The sequence below is a fragment of the Magallana gigas genome, chromosome 10 (assembly GCF_963853765.1).
Source record: "Magallana gigas chromosome 10, xbMagGiga1.1, whole genome shotgun sequence".
NCBI lineage: Eukaryota > Metazoa > Mollusca > Bivalvia > Ostreida > Ostreidae > Magallana > Magallana gigas.
This window is the reverse complement of record NC_088862.1, coordinates 32,769,182-32,787,211: the sequence shown is the minus strand read 5'-3', so window position 1 is coordinate 32,787,211 and position 18,030 is coordinate 32,769,182. Positions and strand designations below refer to the sequence as shown.

The window sequence follows — 18,030 nt, the reverse complement described above, 5'->3', positions numbered from 1 at the left end:
CAAGCTTGGTTTCTTTTAAAGCAACAAACCATAATTCCGTATGCAATAATTTAAAATTAAAGTAGTTTTGTATTAAATTGAAAAAATAATGATACTATTAAAAGAATTGCAAACCTGTTTTTCTGAATTTGATTTATATACTTCATTATAGAAAAACCGTACGACTGTCATTTCGAATCAATGAAAATTTTCGTGCAATTTCTTTATGCCTTGCAACGTCACTTTTTTTCGTTATTGTTATTTTGTTATTAAAGTACTTGTACTAATTCAACCTAAATATGGAGATATTTTGAATCTTACATATTCCCAATTATTTAAATAATTAAAATCCCTTACGGAATTCCAATAACGTTTCTTTGATTAAGGTACTGATATAGATTGTGCACTTTCACGAATAACTCTACCTTTCAGGGGTTGTTGTAATGTTAAAATGATTAGTTTGTTCTGATTGTAGTCTACAACCGTTTTCGTGATGGCAGTCCTCAATATCACAATTATTGCACTCTTGTAGACATTTCCATCCATAATATGGAAAGGGACACTCTATTTCACAGTTTTCACCAAAATATCCTTTAAGACGGGCTAAAAATAACAAACGAACCAAATCACTACTCATCTAAAAAGTATCATATAACATCTCTAGCTTAAGAATTAATCAGTCACGTTTTTTTCAAGTGCTCACGTATACATTGCTTTGTTGTTGGATCCAACATATAGCCTGAAGTATACGCGTCATCATTCGCACTAAATAATCGACAGATGTCAATATGAAAGAATCAAAACCTGTTTAGTAAAATATTCAAACGTAAAATAGATTTACTTACTGAACAGCGGAACAAAGAAACAAATATTGTAAATTCATCAAAATCCTTGCAATAGAAATAATGGTTTTCATTACATTGATTTTCATTTTTATCTACGCTCAATATATAATTTGTAATTGTTGTTAAGTACATGAAAATAATAATTTGGTGTTGTTTAGCCTATGCACGAAAAAAAAAAAATCTTCCTTGCACTGACTGATACACAAAATAGCATCTGCTGGATAAATAGGTTGAAGAAAATTTATTATAATGAGCAAGATGGTTGTCACGTAATTGTCGCGTTACGGATGTAACACAGTGAATAAAGAACTTTACTGTTGTCAACTATAATTGCATGAGTTTACAACAAATGCAATTAGATCATTTAAGTGCATGTTGAAAATCAAAATGCATTCAATCTAAAATTAAAATGAAATTGACAAAGTTCTTTAAATAAATGGTTCCTATTAATGATTTTTTTTCCAAAATTTATGTATATACATTTTTTGCATATATCAACACGAAATGTATATATATATATATAGTAGAGCCTCAGTTATCCTGACGCTTTCGTTCCCAAGTCCAATCGTCCGGATAGGTGAAGCATCCGGATATCTGAAATGTGTCGATTGTTGTCTTGAATGATAATGTATTTGTATACAATGGCTCCCAGTGTTGATACTAGGTTTTTTGCCTTTCATACCATATAGCAACACATGCTAGAGTTGTCTGTTGATATGAACGTTTTTAGATATAAAGAACTCTGTTTTATATTATTATTTTGTCATGAAATATTAACCTGACAATAATGATAACCGAATCTAGCTAAATTCTTTGTGTCTAAGTGTGATATGTGTGTAATACACTGTTGTTCGCAATTTTCTAAATTTTGAAAGTGATTTGGGAAGTCAGTGTGTTTATACAAGCTACTAATGAGGGTCTAGCATGTAAGAAAAGTGTAAAAATCCAATTGACAGGGGTAATCTTTTGTACTGAATAGGGTATCATCAATTCTTAATGTCTGGTTAAATGAAGCAAGATTAGTAGTAAATCAGTGTTTTGTGGTAAAACCAGACCGTCCGGATCCGGAACGCAGAATTCCGGATAAATGAGACAAAATAACGTATAAAAAATCTGTTCCCAAATAAAATCGTCCGTAAACTGAAGCGTCCGGTTATCGGGCGTCCGGATATCTGAGGCCCCACTGTTTATATATATATATATATATATATATATATATATATATATATATATATATATATATATATATATATATATATATATATATATATATATATATATATATATTTGTTTATTTGAATTAAGTCTCTTCAACTAAAAAATCTAACAAGATTACATTGTAAATAAGCCCAATTTCACTTTTTTGGAATCTACTGAATAGATTTGGTTTCAAGACACAGGTACATTTTGTAACATATGCGTGAATTATTAATTTGCTTAATGCCAAGTTTGGGTTAAACGAATTTCGAATTGAGAAAGAGCTCAAAATTTAATTCTTATTTTTTATTTTTATAAAATACGGATAAAAAAGGAGGGATGTACTAAAACACTGGGACTATAATAGGCTTGGAGATTTTAATTATAAATACTTATTAGCTGTTATTTAGCAATGGACCATTTATCAAAAAGCAAAAGTCTTCCTGTGCATTAAATATTTTTAAAAAATATTTTTCTCGTGGATATATCTTACTCTGATGTTTCTAAACAGGGTTAGTACTGATGATCAAAAGCGTTGTAAACACACAAACTACTGTAAGTAAAATGAGTTCTATCCTCGCTAGATTTTTTTTTGCTGTAAACTTTGCTTTATTGTCAGATATCTATGTCCTGCTTACTATCTGGATTTTCACTAATTCGCGTATATTTAATTACTGTGCCAAACTGGGGAACATATGGATCACTTTCCAAATCTGCTATTATTATAGTGAAAACACAAACAAAAAACTTTTTGAAAATCGCAAACTCTTTAATAATGAATCAAACATTTGGAAAAAAGTAATAAAAATATCAACATTAATTTTAATTTCCTTTCTGAGAACTACAAGGAAAAACAAGCACCGTGTAAACCATGAATACTTTTCTTGCTTTCCATTTTCTTATGTGTTACAAACTGCTACGTATATATTTTGAAAAACCCCAAATCATAATTAAAACCTATTTATATACTTAAGCGAGCAGTTAAAGACCGTAAGGGGATGTCGGAGGTATTTGCAGAAATAGTTATTCAATATGGCTTACAGTGGATGACAGGGGCATACAAGTGGTGACAGGGACTTACAGTGGCACACAGGGGATGTGTACAGGGACTGACAGGGGATCTCAGGGTGCACAGGTACGCGTACATCTCTGTAGTTTTTGGAAATCAAGTCTACCAACAATCTATTGGAAGTCCCGTGGGTACCAATTGTGCCCCATTGTTAGCAGATCTATTTTTTGTATTCTTATGAAGCAAATTTATTCAAAAACTTGTAAGTGAAAAAAATAATCACTCGTTGTGGCATTAAACTCAACATTCAGGTATGTCGGTGACTTATCATCAATTAACAATTGTTATTTCCATTCTTACGTCGACTCGATATATCCCATTGAACTTGAAATAAAAGATACCACAGATTTTGCGTCATTTTTTCATATTTGAATGTTTTACTGGACATAGACATTTATGGTAACCTAACAACAAAACTTTATGATAAACACGATTACTTCAATTTTTCTATATTCAACTTCCTTAATTATGTAGCAATATACATTCATCACCTGCATATGGTGTTTTTTTCTCTCAGTTGATTCGATACCCAGGGCATGCTCTTCCTATTAACAGTTTTTAAGACGAAGCAAGCTACTGGCAAACAAGTTGAAACAAGAAGACTTTTAAAGATTTACTTTATATTTTCATATGTAGAAATTCAAACCCCAATTGTAACCCCTCCCATATACGGTAAATATGATTTTAACAAACTTGAACCTACTTTACCTGAGAAGGTTCCACTTAATTTTCAGCTTTCCTAACTGATTAGTTTCGGAGAGGATTTTTAAAGATTTACCCTATATATCCCAATGTAAAATTTCAAACCCCTTATTGTGGCCCCATACAACTCCCGGTGATCATTGTTTTTCTACTTTGAATCTACACTAGCTGAGAATGCCTCCATATAATATTTAAAACCGGCCAAATGATTCTTGAGAAAAAGGTTTGAATGTTTTTTTTATTAATTTTCAATAATTCCTAATTATCTCTCCTTGCAAAAAGGCTTGGTCTTTTATTTTCACAACTTTGAATCCCTTTCACCTTACGGTGAGTTGTACATGTACCAGGTTTGGTTGAAATAGGCCAGAGAGTCTGGAGAAGATAAAAAATGTGAAAGTGTACGTACAGATTTGCAGACGGACGGACAGACGGTCGATAGACAATATCAGATCAGAAAAGCGTGGCGAGGATCACGGGAGAAATAATTACATTCAATAATACACACTTTGTCATATCTTTATAAAAAATAGTTAGATGTAATAAAAATCAAATTCTAAAAGATGCCTCTCACACGCACTAATATTATACATACAAACTAACAAAATCAAATTATAGCAATAGTTTAAGGGTTTATCAAACTATTCACAAAATAATGCATAATCAATGTAAGCCTACACTGATTTTGTTTTCCGTATTCAGATATGCAAACAATGCTTCAAAAATTACATGTATGTTTTTTAGCTTTGCGAAAAATAATCTTCCGGGATTTATTTTGGCAAAGTTTTTCCAATTTTTATAGATAATTTATAAATGACAGACAAAATAAGATAAGAACATGTTTGCTATGGTTGACATCAATAACCAGCGTTCATCGTATACAAATAATTTATAAACTGAGCCACAAAAGAAACAAATATTACCAAGACATGATTATGCCAAGTGGTCTTAGCAACAGCTGGGCGTTTTATCTGTTGATGTTTGAAAATTATATACATGTAAATCAGTTTAATGAAAAACAACAGTCCTGCTAATCCAAAAACTCCAAACATAACGGGGCGCATCCACTTACTTTCTGTTTCCGTGGTAAATGATTGGTCGTACATGTTGGTATAGTTTTTTACTTTTTACTGCAGTGCCATTACTGTCTGAAATTAAAATTGCAAAATTTAGAATATATGTATATAAAGTTAGGTCGGCAAATCTCGACGACCACAGCACTCACAAGCGATTCACATCTTCGCCAGCCAATGTTTTTTTTTTGTCACCTACGCTTCCAATAAACCCTTGGTAGATCTCTTTACGAAAACTCGGTGGCAATATCTAGCGAGCAACTTAAGTTGCACCCTTTGCATATTTACATTTTAATAGAATGAAACAACGGGTAACATACACGTAACGCCATAAATACAACTTTAAAACACGTTGACTAGCGAGAATCGGAACATGGTTAACGATTCTTTTAAAAAGAAATGAAGATATACATCTACCTAGAGAAAGCAAAGAATGCATTATTTATAGTATTTGTAGGGACCTAAACCGAGAGTGAAAAAGTCGCTATACATGAAACTATTGATGGAATAAAACTATGTATCATAGTCATGAAAATTGCGGGGAAAAAAAATTAAATAAAATACAGCTCATTAAACATTTAAAAGCAACAGCCATAAGCAGGGGCGTGTATACTACATTCGCAATGTTTACTTCACATAATATCACGCGAGCATTGGGAAATTTGTAAATCTCTGTTCAATCCACGATCTCATGTATTAAAATATATCGTTTTTTAAACGATTTGATTAGAACATCGTTAGGGATGCACTGTGCTCGAGTACCTGTGTAAATGTTTTACCAAAGATTACACGTGTGTTTCTCCTAAAGTTTATATTTACAATTGCCTGTTTTAAACGCTGCATTTAGATCAGCTACTCTCAGCTGCAGCCAATCATAAAACTGAGTTGTCACCGAGTTTTCGTAATTAAATCTGCCAATGGTTTATGGGAAGCGGAATGTTAAAAAAACCTTGGCTAGCGAAGATAATGAAAACATAACCAGAACTACTTATTTTTTCATCGTGAAGCAGTTAAAAAACGCAATAAGAACTGATTTTGGATCAACGTATTGTTATGTAGATGTATGCATTAAGTATATGATAGAAATACGATTGCGTATATTTAAACAGAGAATTTGAGAGTTCATATCAAAACTTTAACAGAATCCCAGGATTTAAGATTTGCATCTGAACTTATACTAAACTCCTGAATCTTCAGAATTTAACAGAATATAATTGCACGTCAATGATTTATTCATCCATTTATCTATTTATGGTTTAGTAATCTATTTTTTTTCCTTTTCACAAAAACGGCTACATCAATTTCTACCAAAAAGTGCATCATTGATATAAAGTAACATTTTACATGTCACACATATTGTACATTGTTACATGTATAACACTGTTAAAAAATGTCAGTACATTGTACCTGGCCGCGTCCATTTGTTGTCGGTGACAACGAAGAAAGTTTTCCATATGCATATGGGATTCTTTATCAATAAAATTTGTAAACACAATCAAAACTTAAATCAATTTTGAAGGTTGGAAATCAAACATTTCATTCAGACACTGAACTATGTACAAAATTTGACCGTCAAACTCATCACCTGGATTTTTATTGAAGCAAAAGATATGGTGACACTTTTAATTGGAACAATTACATATGGATTTTCATGTAAAACCATAATATGGAGGCAAGCATTCGGATGTGCAAATTATCCCAGAATATTCCTTTGGACAGACTGACAGATAAAGTAAAACAAACAATTTATGCATTTTTTTACAATATTGTAGCTTGTGCTATGAATTCTTTGTAGCAAGTTTTTTGTTTATATACAAGCAGTACTTACGCTTGCATTTTCCTTCTTCCCACTTGTGATATGCAGGACAGTTACACCAAATTCTACTAATAAATAAAATTAATAAATATAATAACTTATCACAAGCGTTCACCTTTAATAGGTTAAATCATCTTTGAATAAATTTTTTTCTCTGTCATATTGACGAACAGTATGGTCAAAAGAAGCAGCGTAATTGAAGGAACACAGAACATCGCATCTCTCCTTCTGAATGTGTTTATCGCATGTCAATGAACAACCTGTAATATATCCTCATTTGTGTAAAATGTGCTAAATAGTGGATACAAAATGTGTACAAATGAAATTGAATTACATGGAATTGTTGTTTTGTTGTTAAAGTACTCTTAACAACCCCGATTATCTTATATACATTAACAACATACATGAAGTGGTACAAATGGTACAGTAAGGCAATTCTTAAATATAAAAAAAGAGGAAAGAAATTGTACAATAGAGCTGAATTTACGAACATTTTTGTTGTAAGTTAATAAATTGAATAAAGACATACTTGTCAACGAATGTTTGACAATACTTACCTCAGCTAAATTCATCCTGCAGTTCGATCCTCTGCCTCAGTGACATACAAATGTGACGTATATTAAAGTAAAGCCGGTTTTGGCTTAACTCCAGATTCGCTATCAAACTTATTAAAAGAAAACACGTGGCTTCTGTTGACAAAACAACTTTATTTATTCAAAACTATATTTTAAGTTAAATTAAACCAATAAAATGTACACTAGCAAGGCTTTTCGTCAAATGTGTATCGCGGGTTAAATAACGTATGCAAAACATTTTATAGAAAAACAAGACATGAATAACGCATGTACATGTATAACGTATGTGTAGAATGTGGAACAATTAACATATATAACACGTGTGTATCCATACACACGTTTAACATTTGTTTTTGAACTCATATTTAACATGTGTTGAAAAATCACGCATGATTCACACATGATACGCATAAGTGAAACGTATGTTCGATCTCAAAATATGTGAAACATATGGAGCATATTTTGCTGTGTCCTCCTTGGAATGAATTATAACCACTTGTAAAATTGAAATATTAAAGTATATGTGACAGATGGCACGATAAGAGGAAAGTTCATTTTATATACAAGTATATAGCTTTAAAAGGCACTTTGATCACGCCCGACCTCAATTTATCACTTGATAGTATTTAAAGAACGATGCATTATTATTTACATGTGCATGTATATTTATGTAATTCGGCTATGGTTCAATAAAATATTATATTACTACCATTAATATTTTTACGTTTCTTTCATTTAGGATGATTAAGTGAACTACGCTTGTGTCCCAATTGTACGTTTCATTAATGGAGTGCATTGGACTATAAGTTACAAAAGGTAATGTAAGCACAGACAATCACGCTGGAATATGTAATTAATAATGCATCTGCTCTTTTTTAACGAGCACACCGAAGCCTCTGCATATTGTATGTACAATAAAAAGGAATGTTGATAACAAATATCGTAGATACATGTAGTTCTCTATTTGTAAACGACTTTGCTATTACCTTTCAATTTGGTGTTTCCAATTGTTATATGAAACAATGTAGTCAGTTTTTCATAGGTTTTTGGTGAATCTATAATAGTTGTGTCATCTAAAAACAAAATTAATATCCAATATAATGGCTGGGAATCTTAGATACGATCTCAGTTTCAACTAGACTTATGATAATTTAGGATCAAACACTTTCCTTCTTTTATACATAGTTACATTCTTACACGGTCAACTGTGATAGATTTTACTTTCAATGGATTATGGAAAGCAAAAATAAGACATACAATTTTCAGAAAATTGAGTTAATCAGATGTATATTGTTCTAATAATATGTTCTTTCAAGAGCAAATGAAAGCTTACAAAATAAATATTGTTAAACAATACTAACATACATAACGTTATATTGTTCATGAGTACTTTGACAATAAAAACGCACCGATTAGTCTTTGGTTGCAGCCGTAAATATGATGACATTTCCGTTCAGGACATAAACAATTTAATGCACATTTCAACCCATAAAATGGGTAGACACATTTTGTTTTACAGCTTAACCCAAAATATCCTATAGGACAGGCTGAAAAAAAATTATGAATGGCGTATTTCATTTTGAGAATGACTGTTTTAATTTCGCAAACTAATGTAATTTTTGTAAATATCAAGTATACTTACGGGTGCATTTTTTTCCTGCAACATCCCATATATGATCCACATAGCAGTCACTCGCATATCCACTAAAACATTTAAGTAAGAAATCTGAACGCAATCAGTGATATAACATTTTTACATAGTTTTTGAATAATTTACTCACACTGTCAAGACATTCATATTGACATATTGTACCATCAGAAGAAGCAGTGATATCAAAAGAATGCAGAACATCGCAGCTTTTGTCTAAGTGTGTTTATAGCATGTCCGAGTAGGAAATAAAACTGTTCCGATATAATTTTGAAAAACGTTTATTATGGTCTAAGTATATTCTTCCTTGTAATTTAATGCTAGATAGTATATGAGAGATGACCACTTGTAGGAAATTGAAATACATGAACAGTTAAAGTACTCTAAACAACCCCTAATGCAACATAAACGACATGCATGTAGTGGTACAAATGTTACGGTAAGGCAGTTCTTGAAATAAAAAAAAAATATATTTAATAGAGCTGAATATTTGAATTTTTTCCGTTTGGAGATAAGGAAGTCAGGTTAAAAAAATCGATAGATTTTACCTTTTTGATTTGGGTTTTTCTATTTATACCCGCACTTTCTAAAGAAAGTTAGGCTATATTGTTGTTACCCTGTTTCGTCCGTCCGTCCGTCCGTCCGTCTGTCACGTTTTACTTTCTCAAACTGCTCTTACATCTTATAAACCAGCAAACTCAACTCTTGGAGTTTGATTTGGGGTATCATGTTGTTTTGTAAAAATGTTTTAAACATTCTCTGTTAGTCCTGTGGGTCAAATAATTGGTATAAAATGACGTTTTTTTCACAAAAAAACCTTCTTCCTCGAACTCCTCCTACATTTTCAACCATAGACAAATCATCTCTTGGAATATGTTTTAGGGTATCCTATAGATGCGCAATAAGGTTTCGGAATTTTTAATTTTGTCCTGGGGGTCATTTAATGGCTGAAAATTGACGTTTTTTTGTTTTTGTTTTTTTTTTTTTTACAAAAAAACTGGTTTCAAAAACGTCATTTTTTTGGCAGTAGCCAAATGATCTTCTAGAATATAATTGGGGGTGTCATTTTGAAGTGTGATCAGGTTTCAGAATTATTTTTTTATTAAGGGGATCAGTGGGCAACAGATAATGACGTTTTTTGGCAAAAAAAGTAAGGTTCCCAGAACTCCTCTTTTAACTTTTGGAGTAGCTACGTCATCTCTTAGGCTATCATTTGGGCTGTCCTATAAATGTGCAATAAGGTTTTAAAAAGTTAAATTCATCCAGGGAGTCAAATAGTAGCAGAAAATTGACGTTTATCACTAAACAAAAAACCATAGATCCAAGAGCTCCTCTTATGATTTAATGGATAGACACACCATATCTTGGGATATGATAGGGACTGTTCTATAGATGTGCAGTAAGATTTTAAAGATTTAAATTTTATCCAGGGAGTCAAAAAGTATCAGAAAATTGACGTTTATCACTTCAAAAAAACATAGATCCTAGAACACCTTTTATGATTTAATGGATAGACATATCATATCTTGGGATATGATAGGAACTGTTCCATAGATGTGCATTACAGTTTTGAAAAATTAAATTTAACCCTGAGACCCATTACCTACATACCTTTTTATGCCCTTTAAGGATCAAGAATATATATGGTTATGGGGTGGGAATCTGAACCGTTTTCGAGATATTCGTGCACTTCCTGTTCGAGGGGGGTCATGACCACCCCCGGGGCCCATGATCTACATACCGTTTGATGACCCTTGACAAAAACAAACAAGAATATATATGGTTTAAGGGTGGGGATCTCAACTGTTTTGAAGATATTAAGGGACTTGCTGTTTGAGGGGGTCAGGACCACCCACATGGCCCATGACCTACATGTACATAACATTTGATGCCCCTTGACATCAGAACATAAATATATATGGTTTAGGGGTTATGATTATAACAGTTTCTTAGATATATGGTAATTTCAAATTCTTTGGGGGTGGGGATGACCCCAGGGGTCAGATCTAATAAACCCTATATATTGCCAGTAACAGTCAATATATGATTATGAAAGCCCTATATTATTATCTTTGTCCGTTTTCAAGTTACCATTTACAATAGAGTCTACGATTCTTCCTACAAGATCCAATGTTAGACCCCCCCCCCTCCCCTTTTACCCCCCCCCCCCCGAAAATTGGTTGTCTAACCTCAGATGAGTAAAATCAAACCAGGGTGCACAACTAGATATGCAGGCCTATTATATCCTAGAGTTTTGTACAATTCTGTTCAGCCATCTCTGAGAAACAAGTTCAGAGCGGGAAAGAAGAAAAAGAAGAAGAAGACGAAGAATAATAATACATGTAATAAGAACCGTACAAAAACAATAAGTCTCCAAATTTCATTCGGGAGACTTAATAATAAGATTAAACTAGAGCAAAACTCGTTGCAAAGCAACGAGTGGGTCTTCCGTTGATGTCGGAAGTAAAGCTGGAAGTTCCTGTAAGAAGCAGAGCTCGTAAACAAATAACAAGAGTATCTAAATAAAAAGATGAAAAAAAAAACGAATTAATCCTGGTACGACTTAACAAAATCCGAGTGATTTTAAGTACGAATTAACAAAATCCTTGCTGATTTCAAGAACAACTTAACAAAAAAAATCCAAATGTGTTAAAGTACAACTTAACAATATTTACGGTACGAGTTAACTTCACGTTGAACATAACACTATTTTTTAAACCAAGGACGCGGAAACAAAATTTCCGGAAAAATCAAATTTTGAACCCCGATACCTTTGTGATGAATCGTTTGATTTTCAAACGGATTTCAGTATTAGGTTCAGCTTAAAAAGCTCTACAGAATTCGTATACGTTTTTTATTTGATCAAAAAATTCAAATTTTCGAAAAATTTGATTTACGTTTAGTTTCGACCAGAAGTGACAGATTTTCATTTCTAGCCTTATTGCACATGTAAATTGCCATATTCATAACCATAGAAAATTTAAAGACTCTATCTAAAAGCGTTGTTGAGTAATGTCGCGGACAAAATGACTTTTTTTTAAGTTTAAAAATGACGTAACGTCAAAACGGAAGTGACATTGTTTTGGAAACTTTAATATATTTGAGGCATCATAATCCCTGCAAGTTTACTTTAAATTAGTTGAACACTTTTTTAGTTTTGAAGTGACAGATTTTCATTTTCAGCCTAATTACAGAGGTAAATCGACCAAATCATAACCATTGAAAATTTCAAGCCTCTATCTTAAAGCGCTTTTGAGAAACGTTGGGACAAAATGACTTTTTGAAAATTTAAAAAATAACGTAACGTAAAACGGAAGTGAAGTTTTCAAAGAAACTTGAGCTACATGCTAGATTTCTTGCTTACATCTCTGATTCAGGATTTCATTCACCATAGCAATAACTATCAAGGTATATCAAATGAAAGACATAACAAATCAGGCTGAAACTAGGTACAAATACATTTTTTGTTGTCCTTAATAAGGTCGGGTACACTATCTTATATTAAAAGCAATTTCAATGTGATTTTTTTTTTACGTCAAACAGGCTCTCCAGTCCATTGAATGAATCACAAAGCATCATGGTCTACAGCGTGTTTACTTTTCAACATATACACGTGGTTTGTGGCTGTTTTATACACAATATTTAAATCGTACAACTTGATCTTTACTTTAGAAGGTAAAAAGGGAAATGTTATGTATCGTAGACTTTTTTCCATGCTCACATTGAAAAATACTGTTGTTTTAATTTATCAATTTTTGCTTAAAAAATTGATAAGTATCAATAGACTGGCATACAAACGCGCACAAATGCAAGCAAATTTTGATAAGAAAATTGCATATTTGTTTATTGATGACAATTGGTAATTATTGTACACCCTTAATAAATGGAGGTAATTGTACATTTTTAACATACGTAAATTGCCACGATAGTGGAAATGCACAAATATACAAATATAGAAGTACAAGTAATGGATCATGTAGTATTTTGTACATTAAACATTCTGATGAGTGTCCTTGAAGACAATTTCACAATTCTTCTAATGTTGTCCTAAACCTGGGGTATAACGTGAAGAACGTGCTCACTGCTTCTAATATAATAGGACGTACCTCTCTTTTGAATTTTGCCAATGGGATATTCAAATAGGTTGATATAAGGCCTCATAGGCAATATTTTTCAAATGTTAGCATAGAAATGAAAGGTCAGACATAATTTTTTATATTTATTTCATTCATTCCGAAAAAAAATTAAAAATGAGTTTCCAAAGAACAATTCAAAATGGTATATATTTTCAATACGCTTTGTATTGACCGAAACTTGTAGTAGCCCACAATGCCTTTCAACTCATTCACTTGATTGGTTTGTCAATAAAAGTAAACTGTGAGATAGCTAATTTTGTATCCAAATTTATGCCGACGTCACAAAATCTAGTGGTCTTGACCTGTTAATGTATGGATGTCGTTCCTGTGTGTTTATGGTTATGGTTATGTTATTGTGATGCTTAAGGTATTTCACTCCTCACGTTTTGATTTCATCGCACATGTGATTATTATATTTTAAATGAATATGATTTTTATTTATTTGATCATCAAAGAAAGATCGTCATTTCATTATTACAAAACATTCATAAAGAAAATCATTTCAATTTAAGAAACAAACAAGTTTTGGGGAAACTATTTTTTTGTGCGGAAGGTTTTTAAAAAGAAAATGACAGAGACAGGCAATTTTTTGAATTTCCGATATACTTTTCTTTATTCTTTACTTATCATTCACTTTTTTTTTTACACATTTGATAAGTTTGTGACATGTTCTAAAGGTTCTGTGTGTCATGTGCAAAATTAAATTTCGAGAGAGTGATACACGTTTAGTATGAAATAACAACTATATAGAAAATGTCTGAATTTTTACCTTTGAAGCCATATATCTAAAATTTGACATCACTGATCCCCATGTTTTTATTATGTCCAAACGTCACTGAATAAATATTTAGGCAAATTGGATTAATCTTATAAAGTTCTTGATATTTAAAATGTTTTATTTCAAATCAAATAGTAACTATTATAAAAATTGTCTATTTTAATTGCAATAAGATCACCCAGAAATTTATGTAGATTCGTAAAATTTTTTTCGTAATCCCTATATTCATTGTGGCCATTGTGCATAATTAAAAACAATATTTGAAGAACTTATAGTTTCCTCAATCAAAAATAATGACAACAAATCCTAATAAGGATGAAATATCATTTTATGTGCTAAAAGGTCAAATTAAATTGGCCATAACTCAGAGGGAACATCATTGATCTCACTTTATCTTTGTATTTTTTTAAGCACGTTTGTCTACAGATTTCTATGATATACTTCTCAAGAACTTCTTGATACAATAGCACTGGGGAGTGGGATACCTTAATCATAAACTGTTGTAGATCTTGCGATCACAACATATAATTCAGATGTTGACTTGATCACGTTTAAAATACGTTGGATATATTGCCGGGATCCACAATATTATGCAGACATTTTGAACTCTGTATAAACAACAGGCGTGTTTTTTATATACACGCTATTTATACATGTATAAGCAGGGTATACCTATCTGTGCAAAATGATTCTGATATGATTTTATTATTCCACAAAAGAAATGTCCGTTATTACTTTTTAATAATTGTAGTTCCATATCATTTAGTGAATATAGACTATGATTTTTCAATCCAGTTGTAAGTTATGCACATGCCTGTTTTTCCGATATTAAAATATTTTTTTTTTAATAATCACATGCTTTCGAAGAAAAAAATCAAAAGTACTAACAATACAACGTATATTCGGACGAAAGATTTTACAGAGAATATGACAAAAAGCTTGGAAAACATGAACTGTTTTCATTAAAATTTGTTATATACAAAATATACAGAATTTGCTAAACATTATGCATAACTTGTTCTTCGATTGTGTAACAACCATTGTTATAATGTTTTTAATAATAAATATTGTTCATTTTTTTTTCGCTAAATCTTATTGTACAGTCTCTGCATTGAATTTGGTATTTAGCAAGATATGTTGTACAAATATTTCTTATTTATTTGGATAATCTACAGCATTGACTTTTTCTATAATATTGGTTATAAAACCGCTGTTTTACAGAGTCCATAAAATGTATTACATAAAATCAAAACCGCATTTTTAGGGCATATTGATTTATAGACGGTGTTTTTTCAAAGCGTCTTTGTTTGAATTGGTTGTACTACCTTTGAATAATAACAAATAGTGATTACTAGTATATAAACAGTCACGAAACTTGAGCTTAATATTGGTGTACTGACTACCATCAATGAAGAGGCAACTTGTTGCTAATGCACATCTTTATTCAGTCATTGAAAACCTAGTATGATGATTTATGACATTGACATGATGACGTGACTTGATGGGACAACACGTGATGTGACTAGATGTGATTAACTGGAAAAACAAAGAAAAAATACTTAAGTTTTGATGCTATGAAAAAACAAACAAAACACACGCAACATATGACAAATATCACTCTAGTAAATATATATGCCCCGTGTACTTGTAAAGAGTATTTTCACTTATGCTCTAGTAAATAAGCAAATATAACGAAACTCGTACAACTAGCAAATTACACAATACAAAATGAATGACTATATATGTACGCCTATGGTAATGCGCACAAAACATCGCATGCAAACAATGAAACCTTAAATTCCGATATATCATACAATAGAAACATGCTACGATGATACTTTAGCTTAAAATTTATATACACATTCTAGATATATCCCTCGTGCCAACATTCTAACATGTTACTAAAAATACATCTTCACAGTTGAACACTTATACCTATCGTTTATATACAACTTTTTGCACAAAACAATACACAAGCAGATTCATGTAAAACTTACCAACTTAGAAGTGTTATTTCGTAGAAACAAACATAGTAAACACGGTAAATCTAAATGGTATTCAGCCCAGGGACTAGGAGAAATCTAAACTGCTCGTGTCCCGCGAAAAATCTTAATAACAAAACAGAATCCAAAAATCCGGAATATTCTAAACTTCAAAATCAATCATGAAAAATGTGTATAATGTTAAATTGGCTATAACAATTGCCTTGACAAAAAGTGAAAATTGTCCAGATTTGACATGAATCTTAAGGATATGGTACAAGTTTGTAAAATCGTGTTTTGAATAAAGTATTCCACTGAAATCATGCCAACTCATACCAGTATGGATTTTCAAAGAAATAGAAATACACCCTCATGATAACTGTAAAAGGTAGAAAATCTTTTTGTGTGCGCTTCAATTGAATCAGAGATATAGACATGGTCTAAAGTTGTTCCACCCTCTGTTGTGAAAAAATTCACTATCTGCTTAAATCCGTTTTACTCCATTAAAGTTTGTATAGGGCCAGATAACTTTGTATCTTCGTTGAAATCTCCTACGAAAATGCATGTTTCGCATTGTAATCTTACGGTGTCTATTAAAGATTTCAGAGATTGCAAAAATATGGTAACGTTCAATGTAGGTGGGCGATAAACATTCACTATGGCTTTGGTTTTGTTTCACCAACTTGACAGCAATGCCTTCAATGTTTTCGATTGAATGATGAATAATCTGACTCTCATTGTTTTCTTTGATATACAAAGCGACCCCACCTCCTTTTGAATTGCGTAATGGCCTCGTGTGTTCATCGTTGTTGCTATAGGCTTCTATTCTTGCAAGATGGCGAAATTGAAACCCATCTAAATGTAGATGAGCAGTTTCCGATCAGATCTTAACCATGTTTCAGTTAAACAAACAACGTCTGCATTTGTGAATCTCCTGTCACATTTCATGTGGCAAAAGTTTTTATTCAGGCTTTGAATGTTATGAAGTACAACTATGGTGCTGTTGGAGTGAACTTCAAATGGTCTGTCAAGTTCTAGTTTTTGCATGTCTTTCATGGCTGATTTCACATCTAGATCAGCGTACAACTTTTTGGCTAACTTTGCTCTGTCGTTTGTTTCTATGAATAATCCATCTTTTGAAGTTACTCTCGTTAATGCAACATAGGCTTGGCCAGGAGCAAATGTTTTGTCAAGGTTGACAATAACTTTTTCTACAGTCATCACTTGAACCTTGTGAGCTGTACAGGCCCATGATAGCTTTAATGGAAACTGCTGTCTAACAATAGCATTTGATTTCCTTACAAGAATTTCTTCTTGAATTCTTTCAATCAATACCATGTTTCCATTTTTAGTTCGCTTTCCAGTTTTTATACCGACGTTTTGACTGTCAAATATAACAGCTATAGCTGTAACATTTGTTTTTTCTGCTTCTCCGTATTCAAAGTGCGAAATGTATCCCATAACTCCATTGACTAAACCATCTTTGACATCGCAATTTCTCGTCAACATGACACGAGCATTAACTGCGAAGAGTAACGAGCTTGATAAACTGTCAGTTTTGGTTAGGCACGGTTTATCTCTAAGGCAGAGTTTTCCTGAGGTTTTATCTTTTTGATAATCTTTTGCATCAATCTGTTTGAAATCTTTGCATTTCTTTTCTAGCATATTCAAATTGAAATTGTTTACCTCATCGTTAGTGGAGTATACGTGAAGAACATCTTCCGGACCATCTCTGATAAAATCATTCACTGTGTCAAGTGTTTCATTTGCTAAGGGCTCTTCTAAGGTTCTTGTACGCAGCAAATTCAAAGCTCTTGCAAATGGAACATCATTGCGTTGACGCATAATTTCCGTCAATTCAACTTCGTGATATAAATCTTGCCAATGGTCAATTGGATATGATGCATTGTCTTTATATAGTCTCTCATCTTTTCTTTGTTTTACTGGAGTTGGAAGAAATCACCGACTGCAAGCACACTAACGCCTCCAAATGGGTCTTTGCATTTTTTGATTTGCACTAGTCTTTCATGGATGTAGTATAAAAGTCTTTTGTACACCATCGATACTTCATCTATTACAAGAATTTGCAAGTCTGAGAGCTTCGATCTGATTTCACTTAAAGTTTGTTCTTTTAATGGTTCGTATGGCAGTGGCAAGAACTTTGTCAAAGAAAAAACACTGTGGATTGTACTGCCACCAATGTTAAATGCAGCTGTGCCGGTAAAGGCTGTCA

At 32.2% G+C, this 18,030-nt stretch overlaps 1 protein-coding gene across 1 annotated transcript; it reads right to left on the bottom strand.

Moving 5' to 3' along the window:
• Positions 1-16,652: 16,652 nt before the first annotated feature.
• Positions 16,653-17,642, bottom strand: LOC136272016 (ATP-dependent DNA helicase PIF1-like). The gene has a single exon (XM_066072683.1). It carries the CDS (start codon positions 17,640-17,642, stop codon positions 16,653-16,655), a length of 990 nt encoding a protein of 329 aa, XP_065928755.1.
• Positions 17,643-18,030: the final 388 nt, after the last annotated feature.